General features: G+C 39.2%; 1 protein-coding gene across 6 annotated transcripts in view; it reads left to right on the forward strand.

Annotated features, from left to right (window-relative positions):
• TRMT11 (tRNA methyltransferase 11 homolog) overlaps positions 1-25,499 on the forward strand; it is a 155,147-nt gene that overhangs the window by 41,684 nt on the left and 87,964 nt on the right. The window contains exons 13-14 of one of the 6 annotated variants that reach the window (XR_009404241.1): positions 13,075-13,199; positions 15,945-16,032. The exons of 3 other annotated variants lie outside the window; for them this stretch is intronic. Coding sequence is in view for 1 of the 3 variants with exons in the window: in XM_059399143.1 (XP_059255126.1) it covers positions 15,945-16,076 (132 nt within the window). In the remaining 2 variants the exon portion in view is untranslated. Of the gene's footprint in view, positions 1-13,074; positions 13,200-15,944; positions 16,512-25,499 lie in introns of those variants that run through there. 2 more of the 6 variants (XR_009404242.1, XM_059399143.1) reach the window with 2 other exon arrangements.

Genomic DNA, 25,499 nt, shown 5'->3' on the forward strand with positions numbered 1-25,499 from the left:
CAATCACTCCAGTCTCCCTGATCTGCAGCTATGCTCCGAGCTCACCTGGCCTGTGACCAACCAGTCATTTTTGTCTGTGGTGCACAGTCCCGTGTGGAGTCTCCAAACCCAGCAGATTCCTGCTGCTCTGCTCTTCCGGTGGATGAAGGTGGGTCTACTGGGATCTGCCACTTTTGGGGTCCCTTCTCAAAGAGTAGTTGTCTGACTGTGCTGCAGATCACAGTTTAAGGTAACCCCAAGCTGAGAGCTCACTCCTTGGCTCCATCTCTGTAGCCGGCTTCGCTGCTTTGATACCTGCGAGCTCTGCTATACTCAGACACCCCCGATCCTTCTGTGACCCTGCACGACCTGAGACCACACTGTCCCCGCGAGGGCTCCACCCCCGCTTAGCCTCTGGGGTGATGTCAGTCAGTGAAGCAGACTTCTAAAAGTTCTGATTTTGTGCTCCACTGCTCTGCTGCTTGCCAGGAGCTGGCCCCTCCCGCTCTGGTCTATCTTCCTGTTGCTTCGGATTCACTTTTCCACAGGTCCTACCTTTCAGAAAATGGTCAATTTTCTGTTTTTAGAATTGCTGCTCTTCTCTTCGGTCTTCTGTTGGGTTTGTAGGTGTTCAGAATGGTTTGATAACTATCTAGCTGAACTGTGAACTGATGTCATCTCAGTCTGCTACTTCTCCGCCATCTTGACTCCTCCCTCACCTTAGATGTTTTTAAACCCAGAAAGGCAGTGTTAATTTTTGTTTGTTTTTATTATTTTACTTTTGTCCTTTCAAATTGATATAAAAAAGAAGAAAAAAGGGGCACCCGGGTGGCTCAGTGGGTTAAGCCTCTGCCTTCAGCTCAGGTCATGGTCTCAGGGTCCTGGGATCGAGCCCCGCATCGGGCTCTCTGCTCAGCAGGGAGCCTACTTCCCTTCCTCTCTCTCTCTGCCTGCCTCTCTGCCTACTTGTGATCTCTGTCTGTCAAATAAATAAATAAAATCTTTAAAAAAAAAGAAGAAAAAAGCCCAATGCTCAAATAAATTTTTGAAACAGCCTTCACTTTATAAGATCAAATTTCATCAGTGAGTTTTAACTAGTATGCAGTGTACTATTACTGAAAATACTGTCATGTTAAATTAATCATATTTGGTTTTGAATTAATCATTCCATTTTTACCTTCTGTTTGTATGGAAAGGACTGTATGTAATTGCAGCAAGATCCTAGTCCTTTATAATTCAAGTGATGACATAAAATTGTCAAACAGTTCTGTTACGTGTCTAACAAATTATTCTCAGTCTTGTTCAGCGTTGTTGACTTTGGCAGTGGGAAACTATTAATTGTAGATTTTTACACTCTTGTGTACTGTCTTTCTGCATTTTGGGTTTGTCACTTACTAGGTTTAATTTCAGTATAACTTTTGGCCCACTCGATACATTGTTATAAAGTGTTCTTCCTCTCCCCTTTTAGAATGTAAACTTAGGTGTTAAATGAGAAAACTATCTAAAGAATGTAGGTGTCTTATAAAATTTTGTATCTTTTCATTATTGCCATAGTATTTAGACTTGCTTGTTGAACATAATTTTTGCTACCCATATTAATGAAAACACCTGGTAAGAGAAGCCATTATTTCCTGTTGATACAGTCTGAAAGAGAAGGGAATGCTTAATGCTACTTACTGTTTACAGAGCTTTCATACCCATCTGATGATGTTATTTTGCTAATTTTAGAGACTAAGAAGTAGCTGAGTTGAGACCAAAACTCTTCTTTGTACTTGAAATTCTTTGACCTTTTTTATGCATCATGTTGCCTACCAAGACAGTTTCTGCTTTTGGAATATGCCAAGGTTAAAAGGCAAATATTCTTGAGTGGCGTATTTCTAGTGTCTTTTAAAGATCATTTTTTCTCATTGTTAATGGCGCCATGGTAGAATGGGATTTGTTTTACCAGAATCCATTTTTCCTGTTGATATATGTAGTTGATGCTGCTGTATATAGTTGTGGTCACAGTGCATACTCCTATAAAACATTTTCCTTATATAAATTTCGTTGGAAAAAAAAATGCTGATTTCCAGAGTTGTCCAGATGGACCAGAATATTACATTGTCAGTGAAACTACCTAAAACAGTACTCTGTCTGCCTTTTCCAACAGTATTCTTGGACAGATAAAAGAGTACCCAAAGTAGCCATTTTTGAGACTTTCTTACATTCGTATAGCTTTTAAAGTCTATTCTGTAGTATGTTTAAGTGTATAAAAAAAAGTATCTTAAGTTGCTGTTGCACTAAATGGGCCGTCATGTGCCCTGTTTGTTTTGTGGCTTGTTTCCCTGATATGCTGTGATTTGAGAAGTACTGAAGTATAGGTAAGTTGAATTTTAGGTATTATATGGACACTAATGTAGACTATGGTTATATTATGTGAGTTAGTATAGTTCAGATGATTTAAATAATAGGGAGTATTGGGCAGTCTTAGTGGCAGGTAATGAGAATTAATGTTAATTTTTAAAATTTTGGATTGAATGAAGAGTCCACTAACATGAAGCTGATGAATGCTTCATTAATCAGAATGTCCAAAACTGAAGGATTTGACTTATGGACCAGAAGATTTTAAAGCTCTGGAGAGAGAAAGAACCATTAACATGTTTTAAATGAGGAAGGGAGAGAAGAGACACTAAGGTCTCTTGTTTAAGAAAATGACTTATGGGTGACTTGAAGTAGAAGAAATTAGTCTTTGTGAAAAGTCGTTTACATGTTAGAATGACAGTAGTGCTGCTAGTCATGAACTGATGATTTGCTGACATAATGCTTGTGTCTATTTCGTTATGATTTATCTGTTCTCAGAATTAATGGTCACTTGTTTTGGCAGCTATCTGAGTTAAAGGTGGTTCTCACTGGCTGACCTTTCATTCTGAAATATTTTGTTTTTTGCCTATCTCATGCCAGGACAGTGCATATTTTCCTTTCGGTTAGAGGTATGAAAGATTAGCGATTAAGTGCGAAATATTTCCATCCTAGAATTTGCCCAGTGGGAAGGAGACGCTGATTCATTTATCAGTGAGAAAAATAAGACCAGGTGATACTAAGTAAGAACATGATAATTAGATGTGAACTTTAATGGAGGTTGTAACATAGTACAGTATTCATTATCATCCAAATATGTATGTATGAGAGAGAGAAAGGCCAAGAAAGACTCTTTTAAAAAATTATTTCTAATAGTAAGTCAGAAAGAAACTATTTGTGTTATCTATAAATTATGTTTTGGCTTGAGATCTTTGAAAACAGCTTTTAAGAGTAGATAGAAGCCTGGGAGAATGTGCATATCATGTTGAATGAAGTTTAAAGGATCACATCATCTACTTGTCTCATGTTATCTTGTTCTGAATGGCTTGCTTTAGCTGTAATGTAATTGGTACTTCTCCTTGAATTTAAATCTTAAAGGGTCATAATTTGACGTTTTCTTTTACATATCTTCAACTAGATGATTTTTGCCAAACAAACTGGGTATTTTGTTCATACTGTCGTGATGGTTTTAAATTATTGTTTCTGATCAACCAAGAAAAAGCAAATGTTAATCCCCTACCTACTCTAGGAAGGTAATCATTTAAGACACCCGGATTCTAGTATATATCTCTTTTATTTGCAGTTTTCTGAAGGTAGAGAGCATGTGTCAAATGCAGTTTTCTAAAGGTAGAGAGCATCTGTCATTATGCTCCAGCTGTAATGATCATATTTTGAAGCTATGATAGTAAAACAGTCTTTAATATACTCATGTCCTATTATAGAATCTTAGAGGTCAGTTGCAAAATACAAGTTTGATCTGGGAGTCCCGAGGTATGAATGGTTTAGGGAAATAAGAAGTTTATTTATTTATGTGGAGTCTCCATGATCCTCTGGAACTTCTTTTAAAATTCTACTCACTACTTACTAATTTTCTACTTACTAATTTGTTTTTTGTATTTTTATTTATGATATGTTTAACTTAGAATTATCTTTCCAATGTTTTTCAAATTTAAACATGAACATCGGTCTTCTTCTGCCTCCATGACCCACCAGGAATACAACCATGAGATTTTTAAACATACGGTTTTTTGTTTGTTTGTTTGTTTTTGCCTAAAACAAATGTACAGATTAATGAATAATTATAAAGTGAACATCTCTGTAACTACCACCAAGGTTAGGATTATAGCACCCCAGAAGCACCCCTTTTGGTGGCTATTTCTGATCATAAACACCTCTTCCTTCAGGTGTAACCATTAATCTCATTGTTATAGGAATCACTTTCTTGCTTTCCTTTGTAGTGTTATTGCTATTGAATTGATCTGTAAGCAAATTAATTTTGCTTGTTTTGATCTTTATATAAGTGCATGTGTATCTTTGTTAATTTTTCTTTTAATGGATGGTGACAGTTTAAAAAAGTCAACTAGGAAAGTAGTCTCAAAGCAAAAAAACATGTATGCGCATGCTAGTATATATTTTGGTCTAGTACTCATCCTTTGCTATGTACTTAGTTTTAATTAAATATTTGGATATAGGAACTAATAAGTTGTTTTATTTTTATCTGGTGTGTCAGTTCTGTATTCTTTTAATATTTGAGGTTAAGTTCTGATTTTTATAAAGTTAATGTATCTTTCCATGGAGACCATGTAGAAAGTACTTATAGTTCTCTGTTGCCATGATAGCATAAATATCCATGATGATCTTTTTACAGTTAGGAAGAAATTATGTGCTGAGTGCCTGATGTCAAAGTTGAATCATGAAATGTTACTTATTTTCAGAACTTAATGACAATTTTAATATATTAAAATAATAGACTATAGGTAACTTAATATCTTGCAGAAAAATGAAATTTTTAAAGTACAGATTATTTATGAATACCTAATTTAGGGATAAAGATTTCCACCCTTACCTTGGTCCCACTAAGAATAATGCTAGAGGTTTCTCTTAATAGTATTAGATGCCAGACTTTTGACCTACTTGTCCTTGGTTTGCAAATGGCCTAGTGCTGTTTATCGTTGTATAACTTTAGCACAAGTGGTTTCTATAGCTACTGTCCAGTACCAGATGTAGAACAGTGGGAAGCTTTGATAAAGGGAGAAGGATTTTTAAACAAAAGCCGGACATGGGTCATTACCCTGATGCTGAACCGAGGCCCCTTATATTCAGCACTGTCATTTACCTTTCATTTCACTCTCTACTGATTACAAGAAAGAGAATGTACTCACTTTTTCTCTTCCATCTCTTTGCCTTCTTCCTCTTACCTTATGTAAGAATGTATATTATAGCTTTAATCCATTTTAAGAATACAGGAGTGAGTCTTTCTTGACAAAGTTAGATGAGCGTTGTTGGTTTGGTGGCTTTCACTATGATGACAGCATCATTGGTTTTTACTTATCATAGAATAAGTTTCATAAGCCATTTGTACTCAGTTGTTTGCAGTGAAACTGCTGTTTTATGTAAACTACTGTCACTCTGAGAATATAAATGACTTAAGGTTAATACTAGTGAGGTAGAAGAAATCATTATCTCACTATCAGGAATTGTCAGTAAGTAAAAAAGGACAACTTAAACCTGACCCATAATTATAACAGAAACCATTTGGATTTCTTATGAATGGCTCTGGTCTTCTACAGCTTAATTCCCAAAATGACACTTTTCTAGGGGATATGTCGTGTTTTTAAATAGTAATTTTATACATTGATGATTATCCTCAGGTATTTTCATCAAAGTCTGGGGGATTCTATAAAAGTAACTTCTTTTGGCAGTAAAAGGACATAGTGAGGGAGAACTTGGCATTAGTCAGAATGTGGATGGGGGTGATGTGAGAGGTGAAGCACGGAGTTGTTTATAGGATAGGATGAGGTTGGGGGGATCCAGTGTGTAGTAGAGGATAGGGTGAGGGGCAAGGAAGTAGAGGAAACTCATACATGATGACTCCCTTTTTCTCTGTAAAAGAGGTTGTAAGTTTTTGCTGGGGGTGGATAAACATATTAATGTAAGGTCTTGAGGACAGATGAAATTTTATAAAAGGTGCTGTGAGAAAGAGAAACAAAACTATATCTTTTAATGATTTTTACATTCACGTACTTCTCCTATTTTTGTATGTTTTCTTTCCCTGACTTGATTACATGTTCCCTGAGGGGAAAACCCTGGTTTTCATCGCTCATCATGTGTTTATGTTACCATTTGTGTAAGGTGGTGAGGCTAAACTGAGTTAAGTCATAGTCTATATCCTTAGAGAGCCTTGCACATAAGAGAAGTCACTTGAACACTTGACTCGTTCCAGCCTCATGTGTTCGGTTTTGTAGTGATCTGTGCAAGGTGCTGTGTGAACACCATAGAGCATATACTTGAGAAAACGGTATTCAAGCCAAGAGAGGATGCCAGTATTTTGAGCAAAGGTACAGAGGCATGAGAGGGATTGTGGAACATTCAGTAATCCCTAGACATTTTAGCATGACTGAAATACTAAGTATTCAGGGTGGACGGAATGGTTGGTTGGAAGCAAAGTTGAACCCCAAAGAATGTCTGCTCCTGAAGGTCTTGACATACCAAAGAACTTCAAGTTTATCTTTGTGGTGATGGCAAGCCATGAGGGTTACTACATAGAAGAATGGCAGAAGTTGGTGTTTTCTGCAGGCAAGTTTGAGTTGTGGAAAGATACCTGCGGTACCAGTGTGGAGGCTCCTGACGTCATGTAAAGATGATGAAGCTATAAACTAAAAAAGGTAGAATTGGAGATTGTAGAGGAGTTAATAGAATGCAGAGTTTCTTGGGCAGGTAGACAGGATAGGACTTGATGACTGATTGGATAATTGGGTGGAGGGTGACAGGTGTTAACTTCCAGAAATCTGGGTTGAGATAATTGAGTGAATGATAGTTTTTTTGCATATGTTTTTCTCCTTTCCCCCCTCCTCCTGAAGCATGTGGGGGCTTTTCTAGGCTACTGCTCTTGCAGTGTCCCAGCTGCCTTCCCTGGTTCTGTGCTTTCTCCTGCCATTGGATTTTCTACATAGTAGCCAGAAGTATCTTTAAGAATGTACATAGGTAAGCTCTGTGATCTCATGGCACATTGGTAGTGCATCTGACTCCAGAATATAAATAGGTATTGAAACTCCCCTGCTTAAAAGTCATCAAGGACTTTCTGTGGAATTTAGAATGAAATGCAGAATCATTCCCATAAGCTTCAAGGCCAGCGTGGTCTGTTTCTGGCCTGTCTCCCATTTCATTATGTGTCACCTTTGCTTTTGTTGCCTAAGTCTTAGCCACACTGGCCTGTCTTCAGGTCCCATAGTGTATTCTCTCTTTCTAGTCTCGGAGTCTTCTCACGCTGAGTTTCCTCTCTTGTTGTATTCCCTAGTGTTTTCTTCCCCTCTCTTTCTATAAGTTTAATTTCTTTTTTAGTTCTTAGGTAGATACTAGTTCTTAGGGAAGTCTTTTTTGTCCATACTCTTTACACCATCTAGCTAGCTGTCTCATATTCTTATGGTAACCCTTTCTTTCCAGTGTTTAGTCACAGTTAGTAATGCTAAGTATATGTTTGGGTATATTATATATATAGATATATTTTTTTAAAGATTTATTTATTTATTTCACACGGAGAGATTACAAGTAGGCAGAGAGGCAGGCAGAGAGAGAGAGAGGAGGAAGCAGGCTCCCTGCTGAGCAGAGAGCCCGATGCGGGACTCGATCCCAGGACCCTGAGATCATGACCTGAGCCGAAGGCAGCGGCTTAACCCACTGAGCCACCCAGGCGCCCCAAGTTTGGGTATATATTCTTAAATGTCTTCTTCCACTTGCATATAAGCCCTGTGAATTCACAGATCTTGACAGTTTTACCCAGTTCAACAAATACTAACGGAATGGCTAGTAACTGTTCAGGGGTTATTTGAGGTCCTCTGGAATTAAAACCAGCCAAAGTCAATAATATTTAAATAATCTATTTGAAGGAAGAGTAGGAATGGATAGTTAGCGCTCACAGTTTTCTGTTTCAGAGTACACAGAATTTTGTCATTACCTGACATCGCTCTTCAAAAATCAGTGTTAGAAAATGTTTGAGTCCCTCAATACCTAGGCCTCATTTCTAATGAGAAGCAAACCAAAAAAGTAGTCAAATTTACCATATTGTGGAAAGTCATAACACCTTCCCTCGGTTTAAGGAGGAGATGATAGCAAAGAATGACAGGTTTCTGGGAGAAAGCAGTAATCAGAAGGATAGTTTTACCTAAGTGGATTTCTCAATGAAGAATCTTCAGTTCCTTTAAAGTCTGAGTGATTTATGATGCCCAGTTTGAGAAACACTCTTTCATGTGTCTATTCTCACAGTATAATTCAGGGTATCATTATATCCATTTAAAGTATCCGCCTCAAATGTTACTGCAAAACATACAATATTGTTTCTTTTCTTGAGAATTTATTCCCATTGAGATTAAAAATTATTAAATTATAAGTGGCTGAAGTACTTTCCTTTTAATGTCTTTTTTGTTCCTTACTCTTTGTAGAGTTGTAAAAATTAGAGTCCTAATTTGAATAAGGATTAACTTGAACAAGGTCTAGTTTATGTACTTTTTCTTTCTTTGATTAGAGGATAATTTGCAGTTCTGGGTTGGACATGGAGGACAGTGATATACTTTAGAGTCACCAAGGTGGATTTTTATTTGTATATTTCCACATCATCCTTTAAAAAATAAAATGGTGTGAGTAAATGCTAATGTTTCCTGATGAAAGATGGCCATCGTGGTCATGCTGGTGCTCTGTGACTCTAGATGTTTACAGCAGGCAGGACTCAATAACAGGGAGGGACTGACGGTCAGATGTACAGTCAACTGTCCTTTAATGATCATTAACCCACATCAAGAAATACCTTAAGGAATGATTTATCTACTTCAGCCAGCAGAGGGCAGTATGCACATAAAAGTACACTACCAATTGTAAGGTTTCTTTGGCAATTGTGTTAAAATTCCTCGAGTGGTTTATGTTTAGAATTAGCAGTACTGATAGGGCAGGAAATTGGCTGGGTGGGACAGTGGTTAAAGGGGTTTTGTCTAAAAGCTTAGATCAGAAATACATGCTACCATAATGTTGCTGTACCGTGAGGAATGTCCTCTAGCTGTCAAACTCCACTTTGAATGACCCACTAATCTATCATGTGGGAAGTTAACTCTTTAACTATTGTTTTGATATAATTTCTACTAAAAAAAATAAGTTTGATGGAAAAAGCATGGGTTTCAAAGTCTGATCTAGGCCACAATTCTGCAAATGCTACCTACTGACTGTGTGATCTGTGACAGACAACTTAGACTGGTTCAGTTTCCATTTCCTTATCTGCAAAATTTACATAATGATCTTCTAGGAAAAGATGCAGAAAATAATTTGACTTTTGTAAAACAGTTGTAAATATAAATTGTTTTCTTGAATCAGAACTTGTAATTTCTTGTCAAATTTATGCTGTTTATTTTGCAATATTAAGTGATAGGTTTGAAAGCAATATGATTCCATTATATAGCCATCCGAGGCTAGTACAGATTTTCCTCCAGAAAGTGTTATAAAAAACAGTATGTTTGGTAAGGTGTTGATATCTCAAATAGATAAAGAATTTATAAAGCTGAACACCAGAAAAAAAGCAACCTGATTAAAAAATGGACAGAGGACCTCAATAGACATTTTTCCAAAGACATGCAGATGCCCAACAGACATATGAAAAGATGCTCAATATCACTCATCATCAGGGCAAAACAAATCAAAATCACAATGAGATGTCACCTCACACCAGTCAGAATGACTAGTATCAAAATGACAAGAAATAGCAGATGTTGACAAGGATTTGGAGAAACAGGAACCCTCACACACTGATGGTGGTAATGTAAATTGGAGCAACTACTGTGGAAAACAGTATGGAAAACAGTGATTTTCCTCACATACCATATGATCCAGTAATTCCACCACTGGGTATTTACTCAGAGTAAAGACATGAATTCAAAAAGATATACACACCCCTCTGTTTATTGCAGCATTATTTACAATAGCCAAGGCACAGAAGCAACCCAGGAATTCATCAATTGTCGAATGAATAAAGAAGATCTGGTGTATATGTACAGTGAAATACTATGTAGCCATAAAAATATGGGATTTTGCCATTTATGACAGTATGAATGGACCTAGAGGGTATTATGCTAAGTGAAATCAGACAGAGAAAGGCAAATACTATATGATTTCACTTAGCTGTGGAATCTAAAAAGCAAATGAACACATGGACTCTTTTTTTTTTTTTTTTTTTTACGATTTTTACTTATTTACTTGACAGAGAGACAAAGAGAGAGGGAACATAAGCAGGGGGAGTGGGAGAGGGAGAAGCAGGCTCCCCGCTGAGCAAGAATCTTGCCCAATGTGAGGCTCAGTCTCAGGACCCTGGGGTCATGACCCAAGCCAAAGGCAGACGCTTAGTGACTGAGCCACCTAAGTGCCCCCAAACTGACTCTTAAATACAGAGAACAAGCTGGTGGTTACCAGAGGGAAAGTGAGTATGGGGGGGATGAGCAAAATAGGTGAAGGGGATTAAGAGATACAGACTTCCAATTATAAAATAGGTGGTGGAAATGAAGACATGTGCAGTATAGGGAGTATAGTCAATAATATTGTCATGTGTGGTGACTGATGGTGATAAACACTGTGGTGAGCATTGAGTAATGTACAAAATTGTTGAATCACTATGTTGTTCACCTGAAACTAATATAACACTGTATCCACTATACCTCAGCAATAAAACTTTTTAGATGGTGAGTGTCTAAGAAACAGTGTAATCGATAATCTTAATATTTTAATCGTAACTCCTTAACTACTAACATGCTCCAAAATTTAACTGGTAGTTATGAAATTTGGGAAGGATAGTCTGTAATCATGCACTGCCATAGTTTTCTCTCTGGGCATTTAAGTCTTTGTGTGTTTTTATTTTCTATGAAGTATTTTCTTGCTTACTAATAACTGGCAGAACTCAGGTCTTAGGATACATAGATGATACAAAGACTGATAGTGTTAGAGAGATTTGGAAGTGTTAGGGAGACCAGCAGTCAAACACTGGGGCAAGCTTGAGCTTGACGTATGGGGGACATCAAGGGTTGTGTTGCTTGAGGATACTCTTCTCCTTTTCGTTAGCACTTTGGTCTTCAAGATACGGAGTTGAAAAAAAAATCTGCAGATATTCTTGGTTGAGATGGGCTGGGAATGTGAATAGAGAGGAGTCATGAAAAGGCGATGAAAAATATGTAGAGTTGAATATCATCATCTCAAGTGTGAGCCCTGATAAACTGAAGATAGAATCAAAGAAAAAAAAAACCAATCAAGTTTGCCATTTTCTTCAGCATCAAGGTAACCTAAATTCTGAACAGTTGCAAATAGTAGATTTCATGTGGAAAGGATATATTTTAAATGTGTATTGTACAAAGGTGTGTGGTATTTACATGTATGGCATGTATATGATAATATGTGATAGACTATAGGTACTACCGAATGTTTCATATGGAACATTTTATGAACTATGATGTTTCCACTTAGATGAAAGTGGTAGCTGACATTCCTGGGGTGTCTCTCTTACCTTGAAGCAAGACTTAATGCTACTAGGTAATGGAGCAGCTCTTGCCAGATCTCTGACTGCACAAGAGATTTGGGGTTTTGGGGTTTTTCAGGAGTTTTTGTTATGAATATCTTATTTCATGATCAGCCTTTCAGAAGAAGGCATTCCAGCATTGGACCCAAACACATACCTCACACTGATTATTGATAAAATAGGAATTTTTTTTTCCTCCCAGAGGTTGCATCTCTAAGGTTATTGCCTTTCCTAACTTTTTCCAGGAGCATGTATTTCTCTGCCTCTAGGTCCCTGTACCACTGAATATATGGTCTGGTAGGGGCTTATTTTGCTTTTCCTCTATTCTGAGGAAGTCTTGAGATCTAAACTACTCAAATAAATATGCCATTATGCCATACGTAGTAAAATGTTTTCTTTTTCTTTTGTTGAAAGATTTTATTTATTTGAAAAAGTAATAGAGCTTGAGCAGGGTTGAAGGGCAGAGGGAGCGGGAGAAGCAGACTCCCCCACTAAGCAGGGAGCCTGGCACAGGGCTTGATCCCAGGATCCCAGGATCATGATCGGAGCCAAAGGCAGACACTTAACCAGCTGAGCCACCCAGGTGCCCCGGTAGTACGTTTTCTTGATAGCCATTAATTAGCATAGGTCGTAATTACTCCTTTTTGGGTTTTCCAGGCTCCTGCTGTTCATTTCTGTTCTCTTACTCTGATCGTCCATAGTCTCTGCTTTTTATCCCCAGTTTGTCCTGTTTATGTCCTTTAGGTCAAAGACAAGCCATTTTGTTAAGCGATCTCTTTGGTCTGTGGGGGAAGCCTGTCTCCCATTGTGTTTCAGCTTTTGTCTTATACTTTTGCTTCCCCCGGTGAGCTGTGTAATTGGCAGTGTAGGTGGTCTAGACCCACTAGCAACTGAGCCTCAGTCAGTCTCCAGCCCATCCTCAAATGTCTTACTCTAAGCCTGCATGTTGGAATCTATCTTCTCGTCTTCACCACTGCAGCTCCAGAACATTCCCTGAAGTAGTCTCCAATGCATTTCAACAGAGAGGTGATCGTGTGTGGCTTGGAGGCGTCACAGGGAGGAGAGAAGACAGAAGGCAGACCTGGGAAGGACCTCATTGCCTGATTCCTCTGGTGTGGCAGAGGAAACGGAGAGGCTATTCAGCAGACTGATGGTGCAGTTGACTCTCATCCCAGACAGTGAGGGGAAAGCCTCAGAATTGGGGGAAGTTTGAACTCATTTGGATTTTAGCCAGAAATACTGACATATTACGTTTGTGTTTGAACAAGTTGAGTTTGGTCTCAGTAAGGAAAATAGACTGGAGAGGGAGCCGCTGAAGGCATGGCAACTGGCTGTTTAGGGGAAAAAGGCAGGAAGATACAATGAAGCTGAAAACTCCTTACTGACTGTGGGCGAGAAAAGTGGATTTGAGACATTTAGGATGCAGAAGGGAAGATTCGAGGTCTGACTCAATGTGAGAGGAAAATGAAGAGGAATTTGACCCAGGCTTCTGATTTCAGTGCCCAGGTGGAGAATGACGCACGGAGCTGTGAGGAGAAGTCAAGCAGCCGGAGAGATGTCGGCATCTGGATGAAGCTCTGAAGTGTAACCAAGTGACATTTCTGCCAGGATGACGCTAACGTAGGTCAGGAAGTGGACATATTTTCTGGAGATCTTATTTGATACAGGGATAGAATTTAGAATAATTGGAGGAGCGGATAATGGCATATCCCTTCCTTTCAGCTGACTCTTTTGAGTCAGACTTTTGATGAAAGTTGAAACGTGCAAGCCAAGGTTAAATGCTGGATTGTTCTATATTGCTGCTGTCCTTGAACAGTTCTGAGATGTGGACCAGACTAGAATCTTCTGAAATCGATGACACTCATAGGATTATGGTATCCCTCAGGCATCTTTGTGGCTCCCTAGATGTTCTCTTTGTATAAAAATTTTGTTTTGAAATTATCCTCTTGTTTCACTGAAGTAATCCTCTTATTTGCTGGCACTAAGTTGGTAAAACTTCGGATCCAGTTCTGTTGCTTCGTGGGTAGGCAGCTCAGCTGTCAAAGGCTTAGTTTATCATCTGGATCCCCAGAGATACTCCTTGAGTTGAGGAAAAAGTTAGCTCTGTTGGAGAAATCCTCATTATGTTGCAGTTAAGAGTATGGTATCAAGGGTCAAGTAGATGTATGTTTAAATCCTTATCACTTACCAGCTGTGCTCTCTTGGGCCTGTACTCTTTACTTCCTCATCTGTGGGGGATGCTAGTAGTAGTGTACTTCTCTCCAAGAGCCGATGGGTTTATATAAAACGTTTGTATTGTTTTTGGCCCATAATAAATACCTAGTAAATGCCACGTTTCATTTGGTATTCCTTAATCGTATACCTACAGGTTGATCAGATAAGATTTATCTTTTATCTTTTAGAAATTATATAGCCTGAAGTTAGTAACAATTGGCATGTTTTCATGTGCTTGCAGGAATTTATAGTTAGTGTATAAAGTATATATAAGTATATTAGTGATACTAATATACTTAGTGTCATAAAATTTAAGTGGTATTTTAAAAATTTGATACTTTACCTTTATTCTCATGGTTTACTTTTTTAATGATGTGATTGTTAGAAGCAATACAGCATGCAGGTTAAGAGCTCAGTCTCTGGAGATGTATTTATACCTTGGCTTTTTAACTCAAGAGCTGTGTGATTGTGGGCAAGCTAGTTAACCTTTCTGTGCCTCAAGTTTCCTCATCTGTAAAGTGGAGAGAACTTTAGGCTGTTCTTATGTCATTGTAAGGATTGAATGAGTCAGTGTATATAAAGTGCTTGGAACAATGCCTGGTACATAAGTAGCCCTGTACCTGCTTTGGGGTCATAAGTGCCTCAGGCCTGGTAGTTTTTTTTCCTTGTGCAGAGAAAATGGATGGTGTTACTTCTTACAATTTCTAGGGTAGTATTTTTCTTTTCACTAATTCCTGTACTGAGCTGGCTGAGGTACTGATCAAATGGGGAGCTACTAGATACAGCAGGAGTATGGGAAAGGGGTTCCAGTCCAAGGTGGTGGGGGTGACAATGCAGGTTGTCCTGTGTTCTTCCTGAGACCATGAAAAAGATAATAAGGAAACTCACAAGAGAATGAAGGCTTCATAGCAGAGAGAGCAAGAGAGATGAACCAACAAAATTCTTAGGAGAGGAAAGTAGAATCCTGTGGATAAGTGAAATGGAACGCAGGCTGCAACACGGAATGGCAGAATGGTGCCACAGGGAAGGCCTTTTTTTCTTTTTTTGTAATGAATCCAGAAATCTGGGCAGGTTTAATAATTTTGTGTTTTGTGTGATTTTTTTGTTTGTTTGTTTTTTAATATCTGTGGCAAAATCATTTCTGAAAAAACAAATCAGCCGATGTAATTTTGCTACACCTGGGCTTTTATTGAATGTTAGATATGAGGAAAAAGATAAAGATACTCATCTCATACGGGAATAAGGAAAAATGTGAAAATATTTTGAAGATTGTTGTATTCCAGATATATTTATAGGTACCATTTTGATATTGAAACCTAGATATAAAAAATTAGGTTTTGTATTTTCTAATTGTGTCTTTACATTTGTTCTCAAAATCATATCAATTTACATGCAGTAGAATCTGAATTTACAGAAGTACATAGGAAGTGAGATTTTGAGATTTTATTTCCGATTAGATTTTTTCACAGTTTGAGATGGCTTAGTGAAATTGGATGAGAAGCTCATTAGCCTTCAGTTTCCTAGGATGAAGTAGAGCATTCTACCCCAGGTTTGTATTTCAAGTGCCTAAACATCAGTCTGAGCCCCAGTGCTTCCCTGTCTCTTGATGTCTTAAAGTATGGAAATCACTTGTTTAGCCTCTTCATCTACTGTGGTTAAAGTTGCCAGGACTAGTTTATTTTGAGGACTAACTATGGATATACCTCCATATAGTTTTATTTCTCTGTATGACATCATACAAAATTATTGTTAGATATCTTCGGAGTAGAGGCTTCCTGGTGTGATGATTCTTACAGTCACAGTTGATTTCAGTTTGTGCTAAACCGTGAATCTGAAGATGCTCGTGATTGTCTTGACTTGTGTTGCCCAGGGTGGTTCTCTTTGGCCCTCTCTGGATCTCTGTTTTTCCAGCAAAAAGTATGTGGTCTCTCTGTGCAGAGAATTGTTGCGTGGATCACACAAGATGAAGCAGATGTTGGATATGCAAGCTTGATACAGATACAGAACAGTGGTGTATTTCTAATTCAGATAATAAAGAAAAACAAACATGCCCCAGAGGGGGGAGATTTTGCTTAAAGTAATAACTGCATTGGTTTCCAGCTAAGCAAAGAAATAACTCAAACATCTTTGTTTTTTATATTTTCTAACCAACCAGAACCGGGACGAGTATTCACATCTGTTAAGCGATCACTTTCTCCTATACCAAGGTCATAATTCCTTCCGTGAGAAATATTTCAGTGGCGTTACAAAAAGAATTGCCAAGGACGAGAAATCTAGCCAACAGTGAAAATTAAGATTTTGACAATGGGAAGAGTAAGGATTTAACAGGAAAGACATCTGGATGTGAACGTCCATGTATGATACAGATAACATATACTCTTTTAAATAATTTTATATAACAAAATAAAAGCTACAAATTAAATTGAACAATTCTCTTACAATTAGCTTTGTTTTATAGATTATTTTGTTTTATATGGTCTTTGGAACCTTATTTAATTTATATTTGTATTTTCAAGTATTATGGAAATTGAAAACAGTTATATTTTTGATAATTAATTTGCAAGGAGAGCTGATTTTGTTGACTTTTTAAACAGATACCTGCCGAATATGTTATAAGCAATTAACTAACCATGATTAAGAATTTATTCATCAGTGGGTTTGTTTATTTGCTTTCTGATTGTAATTGATTTACAGTGCCACTAATAAAGCTTATTGAGGATTCCTAAAATTGTGTTGTATTCACTGTTTTTTAGGGGGGAGGTGATAAAAGAAATGATTTTTTTTTTTTTTAATGAATTCCAGGCTAGTATGTAATGACAGTGATAATGGTAAGGAGGAGAAAGGCTAGGACCTGGCGACCTGAAAAGCTCCCCAACTCCTTGAAGCCTGTCCACATCTGAAGCTCGTCTATACCTTGGACTTGCTCCTGCATTCCTAGACCTTGGTCAAATTAACTACCCACAATTTTTGGTTTAGAGAGTAACCGATAGTTAAAGAGCAGAAACAACAACACAAGTCCTTGATGGTTCCCTAATGGTATTAGGCCTAATCAGAGCTCTTTGAAATAGAAGCTGTATTTTTCTTGAAGGAGAAACTTTGCTGAGTCTACATAGTGTCCATCATGAAAATATCTTGTTTGAAAACCACTCTACCCATTAAATCAGGATGCTAATAGCTTTCCTGTTCTTGGTGGTCAAATGTATCTCAGCAGGGTAGCAGTAAACGGATCTCTCCTTCTAACCATAGCCTATTTTTATTTATGCTATTATTATTATTATTATTTTAGTGTAACTGCTGGCTTTTATGGACTCCCAGTTTGAATCTGCATGGCTTAGGACCTCCAAAAGACCTGCCCAAGCAGAGAGAGAGAGAGGAGGCCATCTGGGTAGTTCTTTTCTTGTCCTGCAACCCTGCATCTCAGCAGCAGATCTCAAACATTTCAGTGATTGTTTTGTTTTGGATTCTGGGTGATTTTTTGTACACTGGGGAGAATCTAAAAGTATTCAAGGATAATATATTTTCAGTATTTCTGTTTATAAATCATCTTACTTAAATTTTTTTGAGGTTATATGGAGGGTGAATTTGCAACTCTGTAGCTGACTGAATTTAGCATATGAGATTTTATAACCTTGTCCCATTTTGTTTTTGCTTTTGTTTTTGTTTTTGCTTATCACAAAAATTAGTCCAAATAGTTCTGGAGAAGTTATATTACTTTAGTCACTTCGTCCTTAAAAATTATCTAATATTAAAAAAAACATTTCAAATTATTTCTTCTTACCACCAACTGAGGTCTTCTGAGTTTCCATTCTTCCTCATCTTTATCATCAAATTCAGTCGTCTATTCTCGAAATATCAGTAGGTAGACTCAGAGTCTACCTACCATAAGGGTGGAAATGGAGGTGTATTTTGAAGTTGGTACTTAGAAGTGAAAAAGAAACCTGATCACTTTCAACCAATTTTGATTTTAAAGCAGAGGTCTCAACTCTTATTCTAAAAAAAAGAGACTATTTTCTGGCATCAGGATCTTATTACTTTCTTTGTAAGTTATAGCAGATCATTTCCAGGAGTGTTTTGGTTGTATGCATGCTCCTTATGCATTTACTAGGAGAATATCCCCTAGTAAAGTGCCTACATTTTGGATAGTCCTGTAGTATGAATTTATAGTGGAATCTGTGTGTGAACCCTAGGTGGTCTGTTGGCTGGCCTATTTCATGTACATAACATGACAAAATCTATCATTTTGTTTCTGGCACATATTAAATATCCATAAAATCCAGATGGGTACCTTGGTGGTGTTTCATCTGAAGTAACATTTTTCCTATCCATTCTGGTGGGGATTTGTTTTTGCTGGGATAGCTGGGAGGAAATGGTGGAGTGGATGGTCTTTGGTGTGTTTAGCCAGAGTGGCCAGCAGATTAAAAAAAAAAAAAAAAAATTAAAATCTGCTACAAGTTTCTCAGCCACTTCCCGCCTATGGTGACCCGGGTTTTGGCCAGCTCACCACTAACTTCCTTATGACTAATTCTTTAAATACAAAGATTGAGCAATAAAACATTTCAAACTCTTTAAATTCTGGGAGGTAAGTCAGTATTACCACTATTTCCTTATGGACAAAACTCACTCAAAATTTGAGATTCCCTTCATATTTAAGAAAAGTGGTGATTACAAGTAGAAGTTTGTTGGGACAGTCGAGTATGAGTTAACATACCAGATGCATTGTAGTGAATGTGTTTATATTATTGGATGAAAAATGTGCTTTAGAAGTTTGAGACTTAGAAACAGCTTTTGAGGTAATATGTTTTATACTCTTATAATTAAATTAAAGAAGCAGGGGCTTGACTTTTTTTTCTAGCATCAGGAAATTAGATATTAAGGTTGTATTATCTAGATGCCAATATAAGCAAATCTGGCTCTTGAATCAAAGGCCTCAGTTGTTTTGAGTTAGGAGAACTGCTGACATCCTATGCTGGAAGTATTATCAGGTATTGATAATCCAAAGAAATACGGAATTAAATATGTTTGTATGTTGGAAATAGAATGTAACATTTTGGGGGGAATGATCTTTCTATACCATTTTAGTCTCCCTAAAAAAAAGCACAGTGGAAATAAGCTGATGTTAATGGTTCTATTGGGAAAAAAATTCTTTGTAGCTAAAGCAGGGCGTAAGTAAATAAATTCATTAATGGAGTATAGGGGTGGAAATGGAGGTGGGTGTTGCTGAGAAAATTGATGACCTCATTGTTGATTTTCCTGTTTGACCAAAAGGGGATAAATTATACCAGAGTAAGGACTTTGGCTCTTTTTACAAGAGCATGGTTTTGCTCCATTATAAAGTTATTTAGAAAACTAAACACTTGTTAAGAATCTTTTTTCTTAGAAGGATTGTATTCATAGAATAAGTGAAGTCTACTTTTATTTCCAACTCACCCACTCCCATTTTTCTCAGATATTTATCAAGTAATGTGGTTTGTAATCCAAACAAAAAAAAGTGCCTTAATCCAGAACATACACACGGACACAATAACACTAGACTGATGATGTTTGTACTTTACTAAAACACTGAGATCGTCTCTAAAACAGAGTGGTTTGAGAACATAAGGTCTAGAGTGTAAAGAATTGTAATGGAATGATAAACATATCTGTGATTCTATCTAGCCATAGAATCATAGAGACAGCACATTCCTGTCTATCCTTTGGGGTGAAAAAGCTTACGAGGGAACCTGACCCTATTTCCTTAACAGAGGCCTGCCTCAGGATGTTCATATGTTTCACTGTGTGGGATAAGCAAATTGACGTTTAGACATAACTGAGACCAACCTGGAATTTGGCTCTTATCCCTTCCTTCATAAGCCATTGAAGACAGGCTCTTAGGGGGATGGAGGCTAAATTGTCATGGCAGTTTCTTAAGAAGCCTGGGTCATGGAACAAAATGGAGCTTAATAGATGAATGTTAAGATAAGCCAGTCTTGCTTTCTGTAGCTGCTAGCCTTATTTCTCGGGATATTAGGATGTATTCAGTATATTTTTGTCCTAGAATTTGAATGTTCTTACTAAGATAATATTGCAGTGATGCCAAACTGAACTGCCTAAAAAGGAATCTGCTTTGACCTCTACGCCTTTAAAATCTCTCCTTTAATCAAGCCTTCCTGACTCTCTCCTGAGGGCTTATTGGAAGAACTCTATTTTGTCTAACATCCAGCAGTGAAGATTAGCTGGGCTTATGTGTGAAATTAGTCAAATTAAAAAAAAAAAAAAAGGCTGTGGAGAAAATTAGAATGGAAAACTCTAAATGGTGCTTCAGTTGAGTTTTGATGGATTGTACAAATATTTTATCTAGTGTGTTGTGAGTTTGTGAAGTGGATTGTGATGGTCAAAACCAGTATTGGTAAGCTATAGAAATCTGTGGAAGCTCCTTAAGTGTGTATTTATTTATTTGTAAATTATGGCTGGAATATGGCTGGCACCAGTCTGAGTGCTGCCAGCACAAACATCAAAACTTTCTTTTTTTGCATTATTTTATTTTGCTACAACTTGTACCTATGGGGAAACCATTCTCCATAGCTATCTTGCATTTCTGTATATCCAAGGAGGTACTGACACCCTGTACCCTAGACTGCCTTTCTGAGGATGTATGGGCACCATTGAAAGACAGTGTCTCCCCCTCCTCTGCCCATCCCCTCTTCTCTAAAAACTGTTAGTAAACTACTGTGCTTTTGCCAAAATTGAATACTGGAGCCATCCGACCTCATGTTTCCATTGTGGCGGAGATGAAACAGACTCATAACTATCAGGTGAGAAGGGCCCAACGAGCCTCGTTTGTCAGATGGAACTGGCCTATTCAAAAGTGCAGCAGGCTGGGGCGCCTGGGTGGCTCAGTGGGTTAAAGCCTCTGCCTTCGGCTCAGGTCATGATCCCAGGGTCCTGGGATCGAGCCCCACATTGGGCTCTCTGCTCAGCGGGGAGCCTGCTTCCTCCTCCCTCTCTCTCTGCCTGCCTCTCTGCCTATTTGTGATCTCTATCTGTCAAGTAAAAATAAATAAAATCTTAAAAAAAAAAAAAAGTACAGCAGGCTTTGCCCCATTGGCAACCTGGATTAACATGAAACGGTGACAGCTCTTTGGAGAAAATTTCATCTCTCATACCATTGCCCAAGACAAAGGCACTGACTCAGTGGCGTCCTTGATTCATAAAGGTTACATTTCGGGGTTTTAAAAATACATTTAGTTGTTGCATTTAGGAGATTGCTTCAGATCTGCCTCTTTAACTATTGGATTGGCCCAGTGGTCTTCCGAGGGCTGCTGCTATGGCTGTCTCATCTCAGTGCCACATATCAGAAATGGAGATGGAGCTGGTTGGTGGGGTCAGTGGGTAGAACACAAAGCTATTCTCATAGCTCCAGCCGGTACCCTCCTTGCTGAGCCTTGGTGTATTTTTATTGACTACTAATGATCTCTGGTTTGGTCTGTCACTTGGAAAACTAGAGATTTGCAAATTAAAGGCACCTTCTTTAGGGGCTACAACTAGTGGACACAGATTGTGGCTGCTGAGAGAATGGTCTGGGTCATTCTCTGGTGAGACCAACCAGAATAAAACAATTGAGCTGGCATTAGCCAAATTGCTCTCCCTGTTGCCTGGACCCGTCATTGTCTCAAAACACCCCAACACATCTGCCATTGTAGGTAGGACAGACCAAGTACTGTATTTCTGAGGCAGAGCTACCATTTGTTGCCAGACTTGTGACTCCTGCCAAAAGTTGACCTGGTTGCCTTGTGGCTGAGGAGACCACACGGCATGGGGTGTTGTCCAGCACGCTCCTGGCAGACTGATTCCTTCAGGTCTCTGCCCCACTCAGAGAGCTATTGGTTGTGCGTCACTGCTGTTGACACTTTCTCAGGTTACGTGTTGCTGTTCCAGTCCAATCAGGTGACTCCAGCCATACTACTTCAGCCCTTGAAAGTAATCTGTGTCAAGTGTTTAGCTTTTTTGGACCATTTGGTTTGACAATGATATTATACCTTTTATTGCAGAAGCCACTCAACCATGGGCTGATAGTCAAAGTATTTGATAGACTTTCCATGCTCCCTACCATCCACAGGCATCTGGAATTTTTGAGCTTCGGAAATTTGCTCTATTTGTTCTGTGTTTTCTCTGGCAGTCCTTTACCAAGCCTTCTCAGAAAGGCTCAGTACATTGCTCCAGAGTTAGCTCAGAGTAGTGCAGTGTTTCGCCCTTTGTCAAACACCAATGTCTTAACTGGTAGGTTTCAAACTCAGAGACAACTGGTGATCACTGACTGGAGTCTCAGGCAGTGAAAACTCTGCACAACCAACACCAAAGAGGGAGCTGTGGCGATCTGGTCCAAAAGGACTCTAACTGGTCAAAGCAAGGAAATAAAAATTCCAGCTGATTCATTACCCTTACTCTTCTTCTTTATATTTTCCTCTGGGTCCCAGAAAATGTTTTTTTAAAAACTCCAAATTTTCTATTTTATTTTAGTGGTAACCTCTGTTCCCTGTGCAAGTTTTGTGCCTTACTCTACTTTTCCTGTTGTCTGTGTTGTAAGGCCCGCCTGCTGATGGGTTGATGCCAAGGCATAGCGTGGTGTCTAGGGAAGCTTCATGACGTTCAGAGTCACAGAATTGTGAACTGGGAACCAGCCAGGCAAGGCTGGAAAATGCAGCAGGAGGATGTCTGATTTCTCTCTCCCTCCTGCCACGGTGGGGGAGGACAGGGCATTACCTCAGTATTTTCAGTGAGAATGCGCAGTAGGATCAGGTTTGGTCTGACTCTCACTTGGGCGGTAGTGGTGTGGAATGGTGGGAGATAGTCTTAGAAGCTGGAATGCTAGTCAGGATGCTGATGTGGACATCCACGTTAGAGATGTGAAGATCACACCTAGAGCGATGGTAGTAAGGGTTGGTTGGAGAGAAGGTGAAATGAGCAGGTCCCGGTAATTGATTGGGTACAGGGATGAGGAGTAAGGGATGATGTCCAGGGTTCCAGCTGGATGACTCAGTGGACGGCATGATACACACTGGGACAGAAGATGGTGGAAAGAGGATGTCTTTAGGTTTGGCCATCCTAAACACGAGGAGCCTATTGAACAGGCCTGTAGAGCTGCTGGGCAGGCTCTTGACGATGCAAGACCAAAGCCGGACGGTGATGGCACATATGAGGAGCAGTGGATCCCTGCATGGGACAAAAAAAGCACTTGAGTTAAGATCCACTGCAGAGCTCCAAAGTTCATTGTGTTGCATTTCCTCCCTCTGCATGGTATGTGTGTTTAGCAAAGAGAATTGGCAGGACCCAATGCTCATGAGACTGGATCAGGCAATTCCAAGTTTATTACAAGAAATTTCTACTCAAATTACTAATAAGATGAAGTTACTCTGTTGCGTTACTTGAAGCTCTAGAGAACAGGACTGGCTTGGGGGAGATGTACTTCTGCCCAAACTGGAGGGCTGGATGTACTCCATTCTTGTGTAAGTTAGCGTGTTACGTCATAAAGTTAGGACTTAAAGAAACTGACAAGCTATTGTTAGTTGCCGCTAAGAAAAAACCTGCTAAAGAAATAGCCAGGCTACTACTGTTTGGACTCAGGATGTGGAAAAAGAAGAACTCAAGAGTTTTTTCTTATCCTTATCCTTTAAAATTAAAAATACTTCCCTTTCCTTTCTCTTATTTAAGTAACTACATAATAGCTTTTGGGCAGCGATATAAAAATTACAGGGTAGGCCAGAATATGGGGAAAATTTTAATTAAATTGGGGGTTTTGTTTGTTTTTTTCATTTATTAAAAAATGTTGAGCCAAAAATCCCAATTTCCCCCTGCCCCTTTTTATATGTCCTTATGCATTTGGCAGAGTTCATGACAAAACCTCTTTCCAGCTGTGGACCCACCAAAAGCCTTTTCTGAAGCTCCTACTAATTTGGACTAAACTGACTGGTTGAAAGCTTCACACAGAAATCCTGCCAGGAAATGTCATAAGGTCTCTTGACATTTAATTCTACAAACAGTCTTATCTGTTGGAGCAAAATAAATAAAAATGAATGAAAAGTTATTTTTTGCCTTTGCCTTTGTTAGTTTTCATTTAGTTTCAGAGAAACAGAACCTGAAAACAACAGAACTTCATTTTGCCTTCAGTCTGGCATTTTTGAACCCAAAGAGAAGAACTTTCATGACACTAAGTGGGTTCCTAAGGCAAGAACAAGGCAAAGTACTATGCAATGAATAAGGTTTCTGGGGGGAAGACATGTCACCTTTCCATCAGCTGTGAGTGGTCCCGGAGCCTTCCGCGGCAGGTGATCTCACCTCGTGCCTCAGAGTGAAGGGCTGGACTCTGGAACCTGTCAAGATTGATCTCTGTGTACTTCATTGCCATTCTCAACAATGGAAAAGACACAGTCCTTGTCCTCAGCTTGTAAAGCCAGGGGCTGGGGGGTGCTGGCAAACAAAGAGGTAAGGAGTTAATTAAAATAGAGGCCAGTCTTTTCAGAGGGGAAGCCCAGGGTGGCTATAAGAGGAACTTAATCACTTCTAACAGTGGAGGGTGTATGAATCATGTGTTTCTGATATTTTGAGTTTGGGGGCCTTGCCGACCCTGGATGGGTGTCCTCCTGGGGCCAGCCAACGCTTAGAGGTCGTAAGGGACTCCGTGCCTGGGTGCCAGTCATATGCAAATCAGTCAGTCCAGGTACTCTCTCCTCCTTCCTGCCTTCTACTCTGGGCCACAGTTTCACTGTCCTAATCACCCCAGAGACAGGTACTAGGCAGCTAGAGACTAGGGCCTGTCTCTATACCCCAGGGCCCACTGAAACTATTCAAACTAGCCAACTTACTCAGCCTTGCCCATCCTTTCCTTAAGACTCCAGTAAAGGCTCCGGCCCACCTTTTCTCTCCACTCCCCTTTGTCTTCTGACTAACCCCGTGTGGTCCTGCCTGCATGGCGGGGCATGCCTTCTACTTCTGTGAACTTCAGGGACCAAACTATCTTTTTGGAGGTGATTGTCTTCAGACCATGGGTCTCACCATACCTGAATAACCATAAAATCTACATTTAAAAGATAGGGGTGGGAGAGAATTGGGTGAAGGAAGACTTGTGAGAGAGGATGACACATAAGTCCACTCCTGAGGAAGGAGTGGAAATTGCCGGATGAGGTCAGATGGGGAGGGAAGGAGGGTGTTCCAGGCACAGGGATTAGTATCTGGAAAAGCACATTTAGATACAGTTCAAGTAGTTCACTTGCCTACAGCTCAAGGTATTGGATGAGGAGAAGAAGCGAAGCTGAAGAGGAAATGAGGGCCAGATCACAAAGGACTTCTGTGCCTTGCTGTAGAGTCTGGATTTGAACACAGGAGACTCTCCCTCTCCATGGTGTCCATCCCTTTGGAGGACATCCTCAGGAAGTTTTAGCTTCTGACAAAATGGCGCCCTGTGGCTGAAGTGCTTGACTTGCTTGAGAAAGGGGGCCTGTGGTGATGAGGTTTGTAGCTTTGCTGCCACTCTAGGGTGTGTTTTTCCCGCTTGGTTCTGGGTCTCAGTTAATGACGGAGTTGGGTGAGCCACATCCTTAGTGCTGCCTGAGTGTTAGTTTTCTCATCTCAAAGCCTTTTGAGTTTGCCATTACACTGTGTAAGAGATTTCCCGGATGAATGCAACAGAAACCTCCCTGACCCTGACTGACAGATATTTGTTCCAGAGCCAGGAAAC

The sequence above is a fragment of the Mustela nigripes genome, chromosome 5 (assembly GCF_022355385.1).
Source record: "Mustela nigripes isolate SB6536 chromosome 5, MUSNIG.SB6536, whole genome shotgun sequence".
NCBI classification, from domain to species: Eukaryota; Metazoa; Chordata; class Mammalia; order Carnivora; family Mustelidae; genus Mustela; species Mustela nigripes.